The 17151-nt window shown below is 39.9% G+C and overlaps 1 protein-coding gene across 1 annotated transcript in view; it reads left to right on the forward strand.

The window, feature by feature from the left end:
• SYNE1 (spectrin repeat containing nuclear envelope protein 1) overlaps positions 1-17151 on the forward strand; it is a 456320-nt gene that overhangs the window by 372684 nt on the left and 66485 nt on the right. The window contains exons 123-126 of the mRNA XM_060168000.1: positions 790-1024; positions 2630-2824; positions 7256-7381; positions 10183-10338. Of these exons, the coding sequence (XP_060023983.1) occupies positions 790-1024; positions 2630-2824; positions 7256-7381; positions 10183-10338 (712 nt within the window). The remainder of the gene's footprint in view (positions 1-789; positions 1025-2629; positions 2825-7255; positions 7382-10182; positions 10339-17151) is intronic.

Below are 17151 nucleotides of genomic sequence, written 5' to 3' on the forward strand. Positions count from 1 at the left end.
ATCTGAGATGAGTTAGCCTGAAATTGAGAAAGCGTAAATAAAATTTAATATCTCTAAGTATATGCACAACCTTTATTCAGAAGATGATGACTAGATAGTTTTCATTTTGCTAAGAACAGGTGAAGTGGGCTTAAAACGTTAGAAGGGATGATTTAGATGAGTTTGTGAAATCTGCTAAAGATTAGAACTGTCTACTGCGAGGGAATACTGAGAGTTTATGGAGTACAGTTTTTAAAAATATTTTTACGTAACATAGTTTTATTTAAATGGTTTATGATTCCAGCTAAAGTAACCCAGTCTTGTTCATCCAAAGTGACTTATAACTGTAGCTGAAGACAGAGGTTGTAAATAAGCTGGGCCCCTCCTTTCCTGCTGTTGCGTACACAGGATGCTGCCACGTGCTGCATACATTGCTACAGGCACGTTCAGGGGGCCGTTCGCATCGTAGCTGCTGCCCTACACTCTGTTCCCTCTCATGCACTCTGAGAGAGGGTAAATGACAGTTGACCTTACAGATATGTCTTCCACCTGTGCTCAGATGTGAACACACTCACCATTTGCAAACACTGATAGCTTAACTGTTATTAATTTTTTAAATTACTTTCAGTAGACCTGATAACAGATCGTGGCATGATATATGAAAACCTCTGCCCTAGATCAGTGATCTCTTAGGGCTTAGGGTCATCAAGTATGTATGCATGTGTGTATGTGTGTATGTGTGTATCGGTTGATCATGTAACTACATCCAGGATAACGGTGGTTTTCCTTATGTAATTATTTCTTCACCAGGGATGAGTTCAACCTCAAGTTGACCCTTCTCAGTAATCAGTGGCAGGGGGTGATACGCAGAGCCCAGCAGAGGCGGGGCATCATTGACAGCCAGATCCGCCAGTGGCAGCGTTATCAGGAGATGGCGGAAAAGCTTCGGAAATGGTTGGTTGAAGTGTCCTATCTCCCCGTGAGTGGTCTCGGAAGTGTCCCAATACCACTGCAGCAAGCAAGGACCCTCTTTGATGAAGTGCAGGTAAGGTGCAAAACAGGCGGTTTTTAAACCTCTTCTGCATTTCTGCTGCACACTTTACCCTGGCCTCGGTTCCTCAGAAGGACATTAGAGTGACACTGGAATGAGGACAAGCATTGTTCTCAAATGTCAACAGAAATATATAAAATGATGGCATTACAAACTCCATATTTAACAATGAAAGTAGGGCGAGTCCCAGCCTCTCACAAAGACTGGCTCCGTTTCACCCACCAAGGCCTCCCAGCAGCTCAGTGAATCCCAGCGTGGATGGAAAGGCAATGACAAGGAAAGGAAAACTTTGCACTGATTATACATGTTTCACTCATGAGCAGTTTAACTGAAGTATTCCAGAAAAGATGAAAGACTCAGTCCTGTGTGAGCTGTTTGTCCATTCCCCTTGCTTTCCCCAGCCTGGGAGTTTGGGAGTCCATCCTCTTAGATGGAAACCACCACTCCCTCTCATCAGTCCCTCCCAGTATATTTCACAGGCTCCTCTTGTTTTGAAGGTCACTGTTCTCTGCTTCCTTTCTCCTCCTTGCTTCTCTGGGAAACCTCATCTGTACACGTGGCTTCCACTACTCCCTGCCAGCAGAGAAGGGTCGAGTTGGTATCTTCTGGTCACGTTCACCTCCTGAGCCTCCAACTCATGTATTCAACCCCCTTTTAGCTTTATATCTATGTGTATCACAGACATAATATACCCCATGGTTCCAATAGAGCCTGTGATCTCTGGATCAACCATTCTCCACCAGTCCATTCCACGTGTCCAAACCGAGGAAACATCACCGGCTATCTGGTCTATCAGTCAGCAACCCAGAGTCATTCTAGAGCTATACTCTTCATTTTATCTCCCTCCCCATATCTTATATCCCTCAAGTCGCCATCCCTACTGCCACTACCTTAGATTAGGTGCTCATGGTTTCTTGCCTAGTTAGACAATAGCTTCCTAACCTGTCTTAAAGTATCCAATATATGGCCTTCCATTCCATTTTCTACCCCACCACTTAATACTCTTCCATGAATCTCAGTCACTTTTACTATAAAAACCAAATTCCTGTGCAAGGTGTGGTCTGGCATCATCTTCTCCCACTCTCTTACGGGAATCCTATATTCCAGCCACTGAAAACTAAGTCCAGTGTCCTGAATTCGTCATATTTATCCTGTATAGCAGATTTGCCCACCCTATTTCTCTGTGTGGAAGATGTCTTCTCCCTGAGTCCTGGCTCTCATCACAGCAGATCCTTCTTAATCTGGTTGTGTTCCTGTGTCTTTCAAGACTCGTGAAGGCTTCACCATTTGAAGAAGCCTCCCTGTGCACCCAGCGTGGGTCAGATGTCCCTCTGTGCCCCTGTGCATCAGTCTCATAGAGCAGTTTTCCTATTGCATCGTGATTGCGTTTAACTTGGGAGCAGAAACTAAGCTTTCTGTGTGGAATTCTCATTTATTTATACATTGCTTCACTCAGGCCCAAAGTACTGGGTCAGTAAAGCTTTTTGGAAAAAAGAGGGCATGTTATGTATGCAAAATTTTAGGATTATTTAAAAATACTTATAATGGGGAAATGGTAAAGAGAAGGATGAGAAAGTAAAAATCTACGCTTTCTTTCAGTTCAAAGAAAAAGTGTTCCTGCGACAGCAAGGCAGCTACATTCTCACTGTGGAGGCTGGCAAACAGCTCCTGCTTTCTGCCGACGGTGCAGCTGAGGCTGCCTTGCAGGCTGAACTCGCTGAAATCCAAGAGAGATGGAGATCAGCCAGTGTGCATCTGGAGGAGCAGAAGAAAAAACTGGCCTTCTTGTTGCAGGTAAGTTCGGCTCTTTCCTCCTGTAGGCCCAATGCAGTTTAAAAAGCCCTTTATTACTCAGCCATAAAAAGAAACAAAATTGAGTTATTTGCAGTGAGGTGGATGGACTTAGAGTCTGTCATACAGAGTGAAGTAAGTCAGAAAGAGAAAAACAAATACCGTATGCTAACACATACATATGGAATCTAAAAAAAAAAATGGTCTGAAGAACCTAGGAGCAGGACAGGAATAAAGACGCAGATGTAGAGAATAGACTTGAGGACACGGGGAGAGGAAAGGGTAAGCTGGGACGAAGTGAGAGAGTGGCATGGACATATATACACTACCAAACGTAAAATAGCTAGCTAGTGGGAAGCAGCCGCATAGCACAGGGAGATCAGCTCGGTGCTTTGTGACCACCTAGAGGGGTGGGATAGGGAGGGAGGGAGGGAGACACAAGAGGGAGGGGATACGGGGATATATGTATATGTATAGCCGATCCACTTTGTTATAAAACAGAACCTAACACACCATTGTAAAGCAATTATACTCCAATAAAGATGTTTTAAAAAAGCCCTTTTAATAGTTATGCTGCTTCCTCAACGTTGTTATCCTGCGAATCAAATAATGCAGATCATTACGTCAGACCCTGCAGTATTTTGATCCCCTGTGTCCTGTTTAGGACGTTGTCCTGTCTTGCATGAACTAGAAAAGTTGCCCAATTTTCAGCAGGTGGTCTTTCAGGAAAATCCCCCAACAAAGTAGTTTTAAGTCTAGTAAGACCATCCAAGCAATGAATTCTGATTCATGGCCAGTGCTCAGCCAGAAACCATGAGATGACTTTATAAATCTAGACAAGAATGCAAAGAGTAGATTCCACTCCCTAATCTAAGACTCTAAAGTGGTTTTCAAGATTGATGTCTCTTCTTTTATAGCAGGGAAAAACCTATCCAAGAAGATACTCTTGATTTGATCTTAGCTTATCCAAGCAAGTTGCTATGAGATAAAATCTCCAGGAGGTATATTAAACCTTTAGTTGGATACAGATAGCAGACTGATCACACAGTAAGGTTAGGGAAATGTAGGTTTAGCAGACCTCCCACAGTATGCTTTTCTCCCTCGCTTTCCAATTCCTTGCATAAGACACGATTAAAGCAGCAGTTGAATTAAGGCATAGACTCTAAACTCAAATAAACCCAAGTTAAAACCATTAAGAAACCAAGTAACCTGGTTAACTCAACCTATCAAAGCCTCAATTTCCTCATCTGTAGAGTGGGTATGACTACATCTCTTTCATAGGGCATTGTGAGGTTTTAATGAAATAATGGAAGTAAATCATGTATCAAAGTACCTGGTACATACTGAGTACTCAGTAAATGATGGTAATTATTATTGTTTAGATTATTCTCATTTTGAAATTGAACATGACTAAATACAGAAGTTTTATATATGTTGATAATCACCAACACTTCAATAAGATTATTAAATTTGGACTGTCACTTTTTGGATCGGAGGTAATAACTAAAGCTAATGAAACACATTTTGCTTTTTTTAATGCTTAAAGTATGCACATTCATTGGGTTATTCTACTGAATTTTCTTTAATATATGGGGATATATGTATACATGTGGCTGATTCACTTCGTTGTACGGTGGAAACTAGCACAGCATTGTAAGGCAATTATACTCCAATAAAGATGTTAAAAAAAATAAAATGCTGAAAAAAAATAATATATCACCTTCTGTGTAGGAAGCAATCAATCAGAAATGCCACCCAACATATGTTAGAGAACGAACCATTTTTGCACACAGCACAATTCATCAGTAATACGACATGCCTGATTCTTTCTTCTTCTTTTTTTGCTTTCAGGAAAGGATTAAAAACATTGTAAATCATTCTGCAGAGAACATGTTAATCATATCTTTTTCTTTATTTGTGATTGATGTTTGGACACGTTTCTAAGACTTAATAAGGCGAGATGGCTGAGTCACTACATTTGCTTTTCTTGTTAGTCTATTTGTTGGTGTATAAAACATCCACTTTGATAGATGTTTGCAGACTGTAACATTTAGTTGTTTCCTTATAATTCATGTAGTAAAAAAGACTTGGTTATAGCTTCAGAATCTAAGCCATCCTGGAAAGGGGAATCCCTGTTCTCTTGTTAAAGTTTTATTTTCTTTTGGATCATACACTAGATCCTGTTTGCCTAAAAAGGAATTTATGGAGCTAAATTCTAATGTTTATACAGGCTTGTTTTACTGTATCTTTTCACCGTAGCTATAAAGCTTACATATTTTTAGCTTTTAATTAAATGCTGAGTAAATATGCCAGAAACAGTCATTATAATTCTATGCCTTGCGTGTTTACCCGCTTCACTATTGCCTCTTACTTTCGTTAGGAAGAATAAAAAGCTGACCTTTTCTCTTTTAGATCAATGAACATTTCTTGCGTGCATGTTCAGAGATTTCAGTGTGTGATGATTTAATTGAGAATGTTGTTCAGTTTAAGCAAAAGAGGATCTTTTGTCTACCCTCACTGTGCTTAGCGTTGATGGACTAAGTGTAGCCTGGGAACACCGAGATCTTTTTTTTGTTTGTTTTTGTTTTTGCGGTACACGGGCCTCTCACTGTTGTGGCCTCTCCCGTTGCGGAGCACAGGCTCCGGACGCGCAGGCTCAGCGGCCATGGCTCACGGGCCCAGCCGCTCCGCGGCATGTGGGATCTTCCCGGACCGGGGCACGAACCCGTGTCCCCTGCATCAGCAGGCGGACTCTCAACCACTGTGCCACCAGGGAAGCCCCCGAGATCTTTTACTAAAGCAGAATTGGAACAAATCTGTCCAAAATAGACATTTGGGGCTTTTGTTTTTGGGGTCTTGTTTTTGTTCTTTCTGGTGAATGGGAAGAGGGAATGAGGTTATGTACTCTAGGAAGTTCCTCGAAGGAATTTTAAAGAGAAATGAGAACTTTGGGCCAAACTCTCAGTTTATTTAGAAACCAAAAGACATTATGAGCAGGGAGGCACTGTAGCCAGCGCTTCTTAAAGAAGACAGTTGTAACAGCATCATGCATTGCTGTGCTGAAGATAAGGCATCGGGAGAGAAGATAGGAAGAGCCGAGACAGGAAAAGACCAGTGACGAAAGATGATGAAAGGGAAAATGTGAAGGGAAATGCAGCAGAATTTGGCTCCAGGCTAACTACTAAAAGCAACTCAAGTTGTCTCTCTTTGGAGCTCAGTAATTTAAGTTGAAGGGATGGTTACTGGGGAGGGGGAGACCAGGAATGGGAGGTATTGGACAAAATGAAGGAGATGTGTTTAGTTGAATTTAATTGGCACTGAGACACCAGATGTGGGCTAATTTGTAGATAGGCTGCTGTAAAGAATAAAGTCTCCATCATGGTTCCTCTCATTTTTCTCTTTTCTTTTTTAATTACTTAAGAAATACATGTCTCTGAAAAAGATGTAGGTAATAATTGAAGCATAGAGAGTAAAAAATGAAATTTCCCCTACACCACCACCCAAATCCTAGAATCTTCCCCAGAAGGAACGCTTGTTACCTTTGGCGTGTAACCTTCCAAAACACAAGCACATCACGTATGTTTTCTTTTGTCAGTACATAGGGATCTCCACATTCCACACCACCATTCTGTCCTTCAGAACACTTACCAGTAGCTGGCATATAAGGTGTACATTTAAAAAATTGTGCATTATTTTTCTTCCTCTACTTTTTTTCTTTGGATAGGTTTTATGTTTTACACATTTAGCCCTTTGTTACATATGTTTCGGTACCATCAAGAGAAAGCCGGTCAAATGCCATGCTTTTTAGAGTTATATGTTTCTGCTTCTGTAACAATTCAAATCTAAGTGGCTCATACTGTTTATATATTGAATTGAATCAGAGTCAGGGTTATATTATTTTTACATTTCATGTCACTTCTCATACCTATATGTATTTTCACCCTGAAAGAGATTTCATATCCTCTTTTCTATCCTTTAGAGTGCATTGAGATACTGTAGACATTAGTGCCATTATGGGTGGAGCTAGGAAAGAGGCAAAGTACTGTGTTCATACTCTCACCTCTGCAGATAGATTTGGATTCAAGTAACATTTTTGAGTACCCGTAATATTCTGGGTGTCTAGTACTTGGTGTCTTGGCCCCCATCGTTTCCTTTAATTCTTTAATACAATTATAGAGAGTTTGTGTATCATTTCAGTTTTCATAAGCAACACATAGTGCATTACCTGCTTGCAGTCACCCAGATGATGAGAACCGTCCAGTTTAGAACTCAGCTCTTCCCATGCTCCCCCCTGTAGCGTGAGTGTGGGCGCTTTCACAGTATTCATCAGTGTAACTTTAATTCTTTCTCTGGGAACTGAGAAGAGAGTTTTTCTTGTTTTCCAACTTCCTGCTCCTTAAAAATCCATGAAATTTCTTTTGCTTCCCATTATAGGACTGGGAAAAATGTGAGAACGGAATAGCTGATTCTCTGGAGAAACTACGAACCTTCAAAAAGAGACTCTCCCCACCTCTGCCAGATCACCACGACGGGCTCCACGCGGAGCAGATGCGTGGCAAGGTAAGTCGCTGGACTGAGCTTTTAACCGGCAACTACTTGTGCTTCCAGTGTAATAACGCCTTTGAAAGCATGCTTCAGTCAAGATCCTATGAATGTCTGCATGTAGGTGCAAGTTTCTGGTGTTTTGCATTAGGGCAGACAACTCTGGTGAAACTTGGTTGTTGATTTATTGCAGCCGATGAAATTATAGACTAGTTTATGGATTACCTTAAGTAAGTCAATGAAAATGTAAAACACAACATTAAAAGGTATTTAAAAACTAGGTTAAGAGCAATGAAGACAATCTTTTTAAAGTGTCCACACTGGAGAGTCATTCTAGAAGAGTCTAGTTCACAGAAAGAAGAGTGAGGCTCAGCAACCTGGAAATTCCGCAGCCGACGGCCCTTGGAGAAATACACGCTGCCCTCCAGGCTCTTTCCTGTAAGGAAAGTAGGGACTATGGGCTTCCCTGGTGGCGCAGTGGTTAAGAGTCCACCTGCCGATGCAGGGGACGCGGGTTCGTGCCCCGGTCCGGGAAGATCCCACATGCCGCAGAGCGGCTGGGCCCGTGAGCCATGGCCGCTGAGCCTGCGCGTCTGGAGCCTGTGCTCCGCAACGGGAGAGGCCACAGCGGTGAGAGGCCCACGTACCGCAAAAAAAAAAAAAAAAAAAAAGTAGGGACTATAAGTAGCTGCTTTCAGTTACTGCATGGAGACACACAATCCTTCAGATACTCAGGGCCCTAACTATTTAAAGGTTATGATCAACACTTCAAATGGCACTTGGAAGCAAATCAGAAGCTAATACAGACCCCTCCCTGCATGGGGAGCTCACTGTGACCAACATGATTTAGTGTCTGTAGGATTTGTTCCATGCACTCCTGTGTAGGCAAGTGGAGTGCCTGAATAGCAGTTCTCTGCTGAGCAGTATGCAGACAAAATCACAACTCCCCTTAAAAATGCTTTTTTCCCCCCAGATGACATGTCCTCATGTTCTCCAAGTCATTTGCAAATTACTGCACTGGAGTAATTCTGTTTAAAACTTCACACAGACTTAAATGATTTGGATTTTGATCAGGAGTTCTCTGCTTCTTTTTGGCTAAGAGGCTGTAAGCCTTTAAGAAAGATTAATTTTTAAAGAAGTCTGGAAATCATGAAAAGGTGGATATAAGAAATTTTCTTCACTATTAAAATGTAAGGATGATCTTTGAAAGAAGCAGATTTAGGAAAATGAAAAGGTAGTATACTTTATGTCATGGCTGGCAAGGGAGAGAAATACTGTCTTGAGGTGTAAATTCGGTAGTATGCAAAGATTAAAAAGAATTTGTTTTAAGTCTGTGCCTGTGAATTTATGACAAATGATTAAAGAAAACTTTCAACGAGCAAGAATGGGAATTTACTGGGCTCCTCCTATATGCCAGTGGCTAACCAGTGTTATCTTAGTTGGCATGAACGCAAGGTCATGAGCACAGTCTGCTATTCCCTTCTACAGATGTGAAAAGTGAGGCAGCTAGAAGTTCAGTAACTTTTCAAACTTAGTAAATATCAGGTTTTCCTGAACCCAAAGGCTATATTTTTACCACACAGATTCATCTAAAATAGAGTCTGTGAGTCTGAAACAGTTGGTTTCTGAAGGTGGTGTTTCTCTTTTAACCCATACACCAAATCTGATGTTTGAGTTGGGGGGCTGGGAGTTGAAAATTGGTATAAAAAGAGGAAAATCTTTACATTGATATGACCATTTAATATGTCTATGGTTATAAGCAGAAATGCTGCGTATTTAATACACCTGGATAGTTTGGTCTTTCAGCCAAATACTGTTACCATGGGACCTCATTTCCCAAAATACACGACAGTTACAAACACACCTGCTATTAAGTTTGGAGATTAGAAGGATGCATTTTGGTCCAGCTCTCTGCTACTCTTCCGCAAACCACCTTAGCAGCAAAACAAAGCAATTACCTAGAAAATTCAGGCTATAACCTAGTTTGCTTAAATTGCCTGAGAAGTTAGCCTCAGACGGTACCATTAATTGCCTTTGCCTTTGGAAACTTGTCTCCTGTATGAAGAGACAAAAAGAGAGGGAAAAAGCCATGGGAAATACTCTATTCATGTACAAAATTAGCTGGAATCTAAAAACGTCAACAGCTGGCAAAAAGCAAGAGCTGTATAAATTGTAAAACTAGTCATCTGTTCAAAGCATTGCAAAAACTACTGTCAACTCATTCAAATATTGGATTTTTCCCTTAAATTGTTCCCCAAAAGGAGAAAATACATATTTTTTCCAGTAACTTAAAGAAATCTCTTCTCCTGCGGAAAACGTATTCAGTCCATTATTTTAAATTGAGTAATAACAGCAACTGATCCTTTCAGCTACTACATTGTAAACCTGTATCACAGAATGTAGCAACTGATAGTCTTTGAACATGAAAGTTAAATCAGGTTGTTTGGGTTTTTTTTTTTAATATTTCATTAACATGATCAGTCACTTGGGACAAAGGTAATGTTGGTTTAAAACTAAGGAAGATCAATGCAGTGATGAAACTTGAACTAGAAAAGACGATCAGAAAAGATCAATGAAATGGGAAATAGATTTCCATTTCCCATTAGGAAAGATTCTGCAAGCAACCTGGTATTATATAAGAAGAACTTGGCAAATTATCAGATTATGTAGGAAGCAAATAAAGTAGCTACCAAGTTGGATGTTCAAATAGAATGGGATGGAAGTGTAAGGACATCAAGAGGGGATTCCGAATATACCTCAGAAGCTGTTGATGATAGGTGCCCATGGGTATTCAAGTTTTGTGCTTTTTTTTAATCTAGGAATTGGAAAATGCAGTTGGGAGCTGGACAGATGACCTGGCACAGCTGATGGTGCTGAAGGATGCTGTCTGTGCCTACATCAGTGCAGACGATATCTCCATCCTTAACGAACGCATGGAGCTTCTGCAAAGGCAGTGGGAAGAACTATGCCACCAGGTGAGACAAACTCTGGACTCAGTATCCGCTCAGAAAGGTAGAGAACTGGAAGATGATTTGGAATGTCTGTGGCTATGTCCGCATTTGGATAGAGGAAGACACTGTGCTTATTATAAGAATGCTTCAGATTAAGACAATTATATCTTAACACTATATTTTAAATGCATCCAAACTGGATTCTCTTGCCCTTTCTTTTACTGGCTGTCAAAATATTTTAAAGAGGAAATACAGTTTTGTGGTTCATAGATGTGGTTTTGCTAGGTAGATATTGGTGGTCTCTTTCTTACTTTAAATGTGAAAAAACAAGGTTTTATTTGCAGTCGTAGCTAAGGCTGTGAGTGGTTTTGTACATTTAACATTTATTATTGCTGTTGATCTACCATAGTTGTTTCTTCATCATTCATGGGTGTATGGCATTTTTAGCCATACTTTATTTATTTAGTAAGTACGTTCTGTGTGCACAGTACCTTAAAAGAGATCCCAGATTGGGTTTTGATTTGGAAATGAAAGGGAAGGATTGCTGGAGTAGCAAGGAGAGGACATTTGAGGCAAAGAGGAATAATAGATAGGCCCGCAAGTGAAGAATAGCTCCGACTCATAGCCTTGAGATCATAGCCTCCAGGAAGCAGGAACCGTGTTCCCGCTGTCGTGTTCCTTCCTGTACCTCGATTGCCTTGTCTGGCACAAAATAGGTTATGATGCATATCTGTTAAGTGAATCATTCACGTTAATTATTGTGCATTTCACAAGCTACAGTAGATGTCCCTGCAAACTAAGGGCAGTGCGGATTGCAGAGAATAAAGGAAATGCTTGTTGAACTGGATAAATCTTGAATCGAGTGCTGAGATCAGAGTGGAAGGGACAGCTTGGTGTAGAGGGAGAAAGTGGATGTGTTAGACAAGGTTGCAGCTTGAAAAAGGCACAGGAGTAGAGCAGAGAGAGGACCTGGCTGGGGAAAAGCAGGTGTTGGAAGGATGAACTAGAGAAAACCTCTGGAGCACACTTGGTAAATGTGTGAACAGTTTCGTGTGTGTGTGTGTGTGTGCTTTTTAAAAAAATAATTGTAAGATGATTTTCATAAATATGTTAATGATTTGCATTCAAAATTAATTTAGCCACTTTCCCCAGAGTTCTATATTCTCAATGAACAGTGATAAACTTACATGGAGTGTGGTGATGTTCATCACACTTTATTCTTTTCTGAGTTCTTCAATCCCAAATCAATACTATCCAGTAAATTAGTGTACACTTTTTGATGTAAAGATTTTATCATAGCATATATAAATGAAAGATATTTGGTGGGTACAGATATTGGAAAATGCCCACAGCAATGTTCAGTTACCCTTGTGAGCCTTATTCATCTGTTTTTCTTAAAATTGGGAAAAGACTGGCACTACTTGCTGACTCAGTACTTTTTAGCATATTATGTGAAATGAATTAGACTAGATCCATTTCTCTAGCTAATTGATGTCTCTAAAGCTTTCAGAGAGGTAACGCCTTAGATATTGGCTTCCATCTCCTTCCCAAACCTACCATGAACTTCTCTATGCCAAGACCTTGCTCAGGCCATTGTTCCTGTCTAGACTTCCTGCCTAGACTATTCCTTCCTTTCTGATTTTCTAAACTATCCTCTTCTGTTGAATTCCAGTACTCTTGTGATGCCATTGTTTGAAATGCTCAGACCTCTGTTCCTCTGAACGCCCATTTCCCTTTTGGTCTATGCCATCATGTGACAGTGCCTTGTTCCTTTTTTCCTCTTCTCCTTCTTCTCCTTCTTTTTCTCCTTCTCCTTCTTTTTCTCCTTCTTCTTCTTTTTTAATGCCTGTGACTTGAGTTCAAGATCATGAAGCCCTTGAGGACAAACCCTTTCTTTGCATCTCCAGTGCCTAAAACAGCTGAATGTTTCTACTGTTAATTATTAAGACTTTAGGATATTATTTTATATCTTATGTTCCTCTAAATGTAAAATAACGACAAGGTTTCTGAATATTTAGGAGGGTAAGAAGATTATAATTATGTAATACTTTTTGATTTAGGGAAACTGAATGGTGATAAGAATGCCACCAGGTACAAAGGATACAAACTTCCAGTTACAAGATGAATAAGTTCCAGGGATCTAATGTACAGCATGGGGACTATTGTTAACAGACTGGATTATATATTTGAAAGTTGCTAAGAGAGTAGATCTTAAATGTTCTCACCACACAACATATAATGGTAATTACGTGAGGTGATAGAGATGTTAATTAACCTTGTGGTAATCATTTCACCATATATATGAATATCAAATCATCGTGTTGTACATCTTAAACTTACACGGTATTATACGTCACTTATATCTCACTAAAGCTAGAAAAGGAAAAAAGCAAAGAAAAGTTTACATGTTGTAAAATTGCTTACCAGACTTAAACATATCTAGGCGACCGTCTGTTTAGAAATACATTTTGAAAGCTTCTGTTGATCATGTGACATGCTGTAAAGAGATTAATACCTTGCACCTGTGAGTAGACTAGACAAGTAAAAAAAAAAGAGGAAGCAGAAACATAGTGTTTCTAGAAACTTTCTATATTGAGTGTGTTAAGGCATGAAACTAAAGCATACTTGTCTCACGTTACTTCAGTCTAAACAGCATTATTTAAACCAGTGAGAGTTTAGTCACGTGATTCATACCAAAGGTGTCAGGGTATAATCGTAAGGAGAAATACAGACCAGTTACTACTTCTTGAGTTAGCGTTTCCGGAGAACTTCTGTCAAGTATGAAACCGCAAAAGGAAACGAGCTTGTGCCTATGTCTCATTTTCAAAGTTAAAAACGTTAGAGAAACATGGCATAATCCCTCTGTTAAAGACCAAGTAGTGTGTTCATGTTCCAATGGAAGCAGTCGGTCAGAGGTCCGGACTGATTGGGGCTGCAGGCAAGGAGGAGGCGGCCGCCCTGTTCATAAGCATCACAGACTAGAGGTAATGGAGAAAAGCATCCTGTCTTCAAATAGACTCACCAAATGGTTTGTTGTGCCTGTGTACAGCCGTGGCTTGTATTTGCTTTTAATTCCTGTTTTGGTTTGTAGAGCTGTGTGTAATTCCAGTTGAGATATAAATATATCATCATTATAATTGCTCGGTGTTCTTTCAAATTGTCACGGGAAAAATATCTGAAGCAGAAGAGGATGTGTTTCCTGTTCAGCTGCCTCACGCTCTGGGGGTTTTAGCTGGTGTTTGTCAGCTGTTGGCAGTGCAGTGTGTTTATACCCTTGAGAAAACGTAAATATGTGCTAAACTGATCAGTAATTTAAGGGTTTCCACTGAACTCAAAGACAGTGATGGTAAAGCTCACTTATCGTACAGCCTAAAAATTAGTTTTACAAACCAAAAGGAAAATTCGGTCTCCATTATTAATTTAAATCTTTTGAAAAGATTGGGGCGCCAGTTTGTAACCAGAGCTTGTGGCCTACCTGTTTCTTCCTTCAACTGTTGCTCTACATAAGCAAATGAAATGAAAGCAGCACTTGCATGGTATGTGAGAAAGACTAGAAATATATATTTAAGCTGCTTATTGAATACATGAGTGTCAGGAGAAAAACATATTAAAAACTCAAATGATGCCCTGTTGTCATATATAGTTAAGTAGACTGAACTTTTGTTAAGTCTTTAGGATATACTGGTCACTTTCTAAAATTATTTTCCTGTTTGAAGAATGTATTCTATTATGAGCTTACAGTATTCCGGTGTATAAGACAGTGCATGGCATGTAGTAGACACATGTTTACTGCAAACCAGAAACATTTGTTTAATGAATTTTGGAACAAATGAAAGATTAATTTACAAATGACAAAAGTAAAGCTTAAGAAAGATGAGTAACCTTGCCCTGGTCATATCATTAGTAAGTGATGGAGATTGTTTTTGAACCTCATCTGCCTCTGCATATTTGATCATAATGTTATATTGCAAAAACCTGTATCAAAGTGTATCAGAGATTCAAGCTTTGCTGCTGCTGGTCCTTCTTTTTTTTTTTTTTGGCCGTGCCACGCAGCTTGCAGGATCTTAGTTCCCCAACCAGGGATTGAACCCCGGCCCTCGGCAGTGAAAGCGTGGCGTCTTTCCAGTCTAACCACTGGACTGCCAGGGAATCCCTTTGCTGGTTCTATTTTGTATTGATATAAACAAATGCCTCAAATTTGTCTGACCTCCTCTATCCCTGTCTCTGAAATCAGAGTAATACCTACCCCTCAAAGTAATAATATTTTTCTGTTATGTAGTCATCTTCCCTGCAGATGTTGTTGAGAAAAGCCCTAGAATTTATTCTTGCTGATGGCCAAGATTTCGGGGAAGAGGCAGAGAGGCGAAGCACATAGCAAGACTTGTTAGTCTGAAGTCTGGAAGGCAGGGGTTTCTAACCTTTGCATGGAAAACGGTTGCTCCAGGCAGTTTCAACTATGAAAAAATAGTTTCAGCTTGGACATCAATCAAAGCAGAATTTTAATACCAGCCTGACTCTGCTGCTCTGTGAATGAAAAAGAAAGTCATATCCACGAGAAAGTTCAAAATCTTAGCAGATCAGATGACACTCTGCTGTCAGAGGTTGAGAGGAAAATGGTGCTGGACGGACTGTACTCTTCATTGCTGTCTTGGTAGAGCTTAACGTAGGTGAAATTTGTCTCCAAAACTTTTAATCTTGTTTTCTTGGTTTTTCACATTCCTATCAATACCCACACCAAATAAATGCACTGTTGTTCTGTATTTTTCTGCCTCACAGAAAAATTCATGGTAAACTGAATTATACTAATGGGGAAGTACTTAAATGGATTAACCAGTGTCACTCTACCCAGAGAAATTTTTATTTTAAAAGATCATATTAACTCAAAAGAGTGAATTTCTAATGGTGGCATTTCAAAAATTATGGCAGGTTATGGGGTTTGCCATCTAAGCAGCTCACTAAGCTTGGCCCTGGTATAGGTATCCTGGGCTCATAGTCTAATTCCCAACACTTTTATGTTTTTTTTGAGAGAGAACTTCTTCAGTATTTTTTTAACCATTTTTTTAATTGAAGTATAGTTAATTTACAATGTTGTGTTAGTTTCAGGTGTACAGCAAAGTGATTCAGAATATATATGTATTCTTTTTCAGGTTCTTTTCCATTATTGGTTATTGCAAGATATTGATTATAGGTCTGTGTGCTATACAGTAGGTCCTTGTTGGTTATCTATTTTATATATAGTAGTGTGTATATGTTAATCCCAACCTCCTAATTTATCCCGCCCCCCCCACCCACTGTCCCCTTTGGTAACCATAAGTTTGTTTTCTATGTCTGTGAGTCTATTTCTGTTTTGTAAATAAGTTCATTTGTATCATTTTTTTAGATTCCACATATAAGTGATATCATATGATATTTGTCTTTCTCTGTCTGACTTCACTTAATATGATCATCTCTAGATCCATCCATGTTGCTACAGATGGCATTATTTCATTATCTTTTATGGCTGAGTAATATTCCAGTGTGTGTGTGTGTGTGTGTGTGTGTGTGTGTGTGTGTGTGTGTGTGTGTGTATACACACACCACATCTTCTTTATTCATTCATCTGTTGATGGACACTTAGGTTGCTTCCATGTCTTAGCTATTGTAAATAGTGCTGCTGTGAACATAGGGGTGCATTCATCTTTTCAAATTAGAGGTTTCTCCAGATATATGCCCAGGATTGGGGTTGCAGGATCATATGGTAACGCCATTTTTAGTTTTATGGGGGTTTTTTTTGCAGTACGCAGGCCTTTCGCTGTTGTGGCTTCTCCCGTTGCGGAGCACAGGCTCCGGACGCGCAGGCTCAGCGGCCATGGCTCACGGGCCCAGCCGCTCTGCAGCATGTGGGATCTTCCTGGACCGGGGCACGAACCCGTGTCCCCTGCATCGGCAGGCGGACTCTCAACCACTGCACCACCAGGGAAGCCCCATTTTTAGTTTTTTAAGGAACCTCTGTACTGTTCTCCATAGTGGCTGCACCAATTTACATTCCCAGCAACGGTGTAGGAGGGTTCCTTTTTCTCTACGCCCTCTCAAGCACTTATTCTTTATAGACTTTTTGATGATGGCCATTCTGACCAGTGTCAGGTGATACTTGTAGCTTTGATTTGCCTTTCTCTAATAATTAGTGATGTTGAGCATTTTTTCATTGCCTGTTAGCCATCTGTATGTCTTCTTTGGAGAAATGTCTATTTAGATCTTCTGCCCATTTTTTGATTGGGTTGTTTGTTTGTTTCATATTGAGCTGTATGAGCTATTTGTATATTTTGGAAACTAATCCCTTGTCGGTCGCATCGTTTGCAATTATTTTCTCCCATTCTGTAGGTTGTCTTTTCATTTTGTTTATGGTTTCCTTTGCCGTGCAAAAGCTTTTAAGTTTAATTAGGTCCCGTCTGTTTATTTTTGTTTTTATTTCCATTACTCCAGGATATGGATCCAAAAAGATATTGCTGTGATTTATGTCATAAAGTGTCTGCCTATGTTTTCCTCTAGGTGTTTTTTAGTATCCAGTCTTATCTTTAGGTCTTTAATCCATTTTGAGTTTATTTTTGTGTATGGTATTAGAGAATGTTCTAATTTCATTCTTTTACATGTAGCTGTCCAGTTTTCCCAGCATCAGTTATCGAAGAGACTGCCTTTTCTCCATTATATATTCTTGTCTTCTTTGTTGAAGATTAGTTGGCCATAGGTGCATGGGTTTATTTCTGGGCTTTCTATCCTGTTCCATTGATCTATGTGTCTGTTTTTTGTGCTAGTACCATACTGTTTTGGTTACTGTGGCTTTGTAGTGTAGTCTGAAGT

Source organism: Lagenorhynchus albirostris, chromosome 12 (genome assembly GCF_949774975.1).
Source record: "Lagenorhynchus albirostris chromosome 12, mLagAlb1.1, whole genome shotgun sequence".
NCBI classification, from domain to species: Eukaryota; Metazoa; Chordata; class Mammalia; order Artiodactyla; family Delphinidae; genus Lagenorhynchus; species Lagenorhynchus albirostris.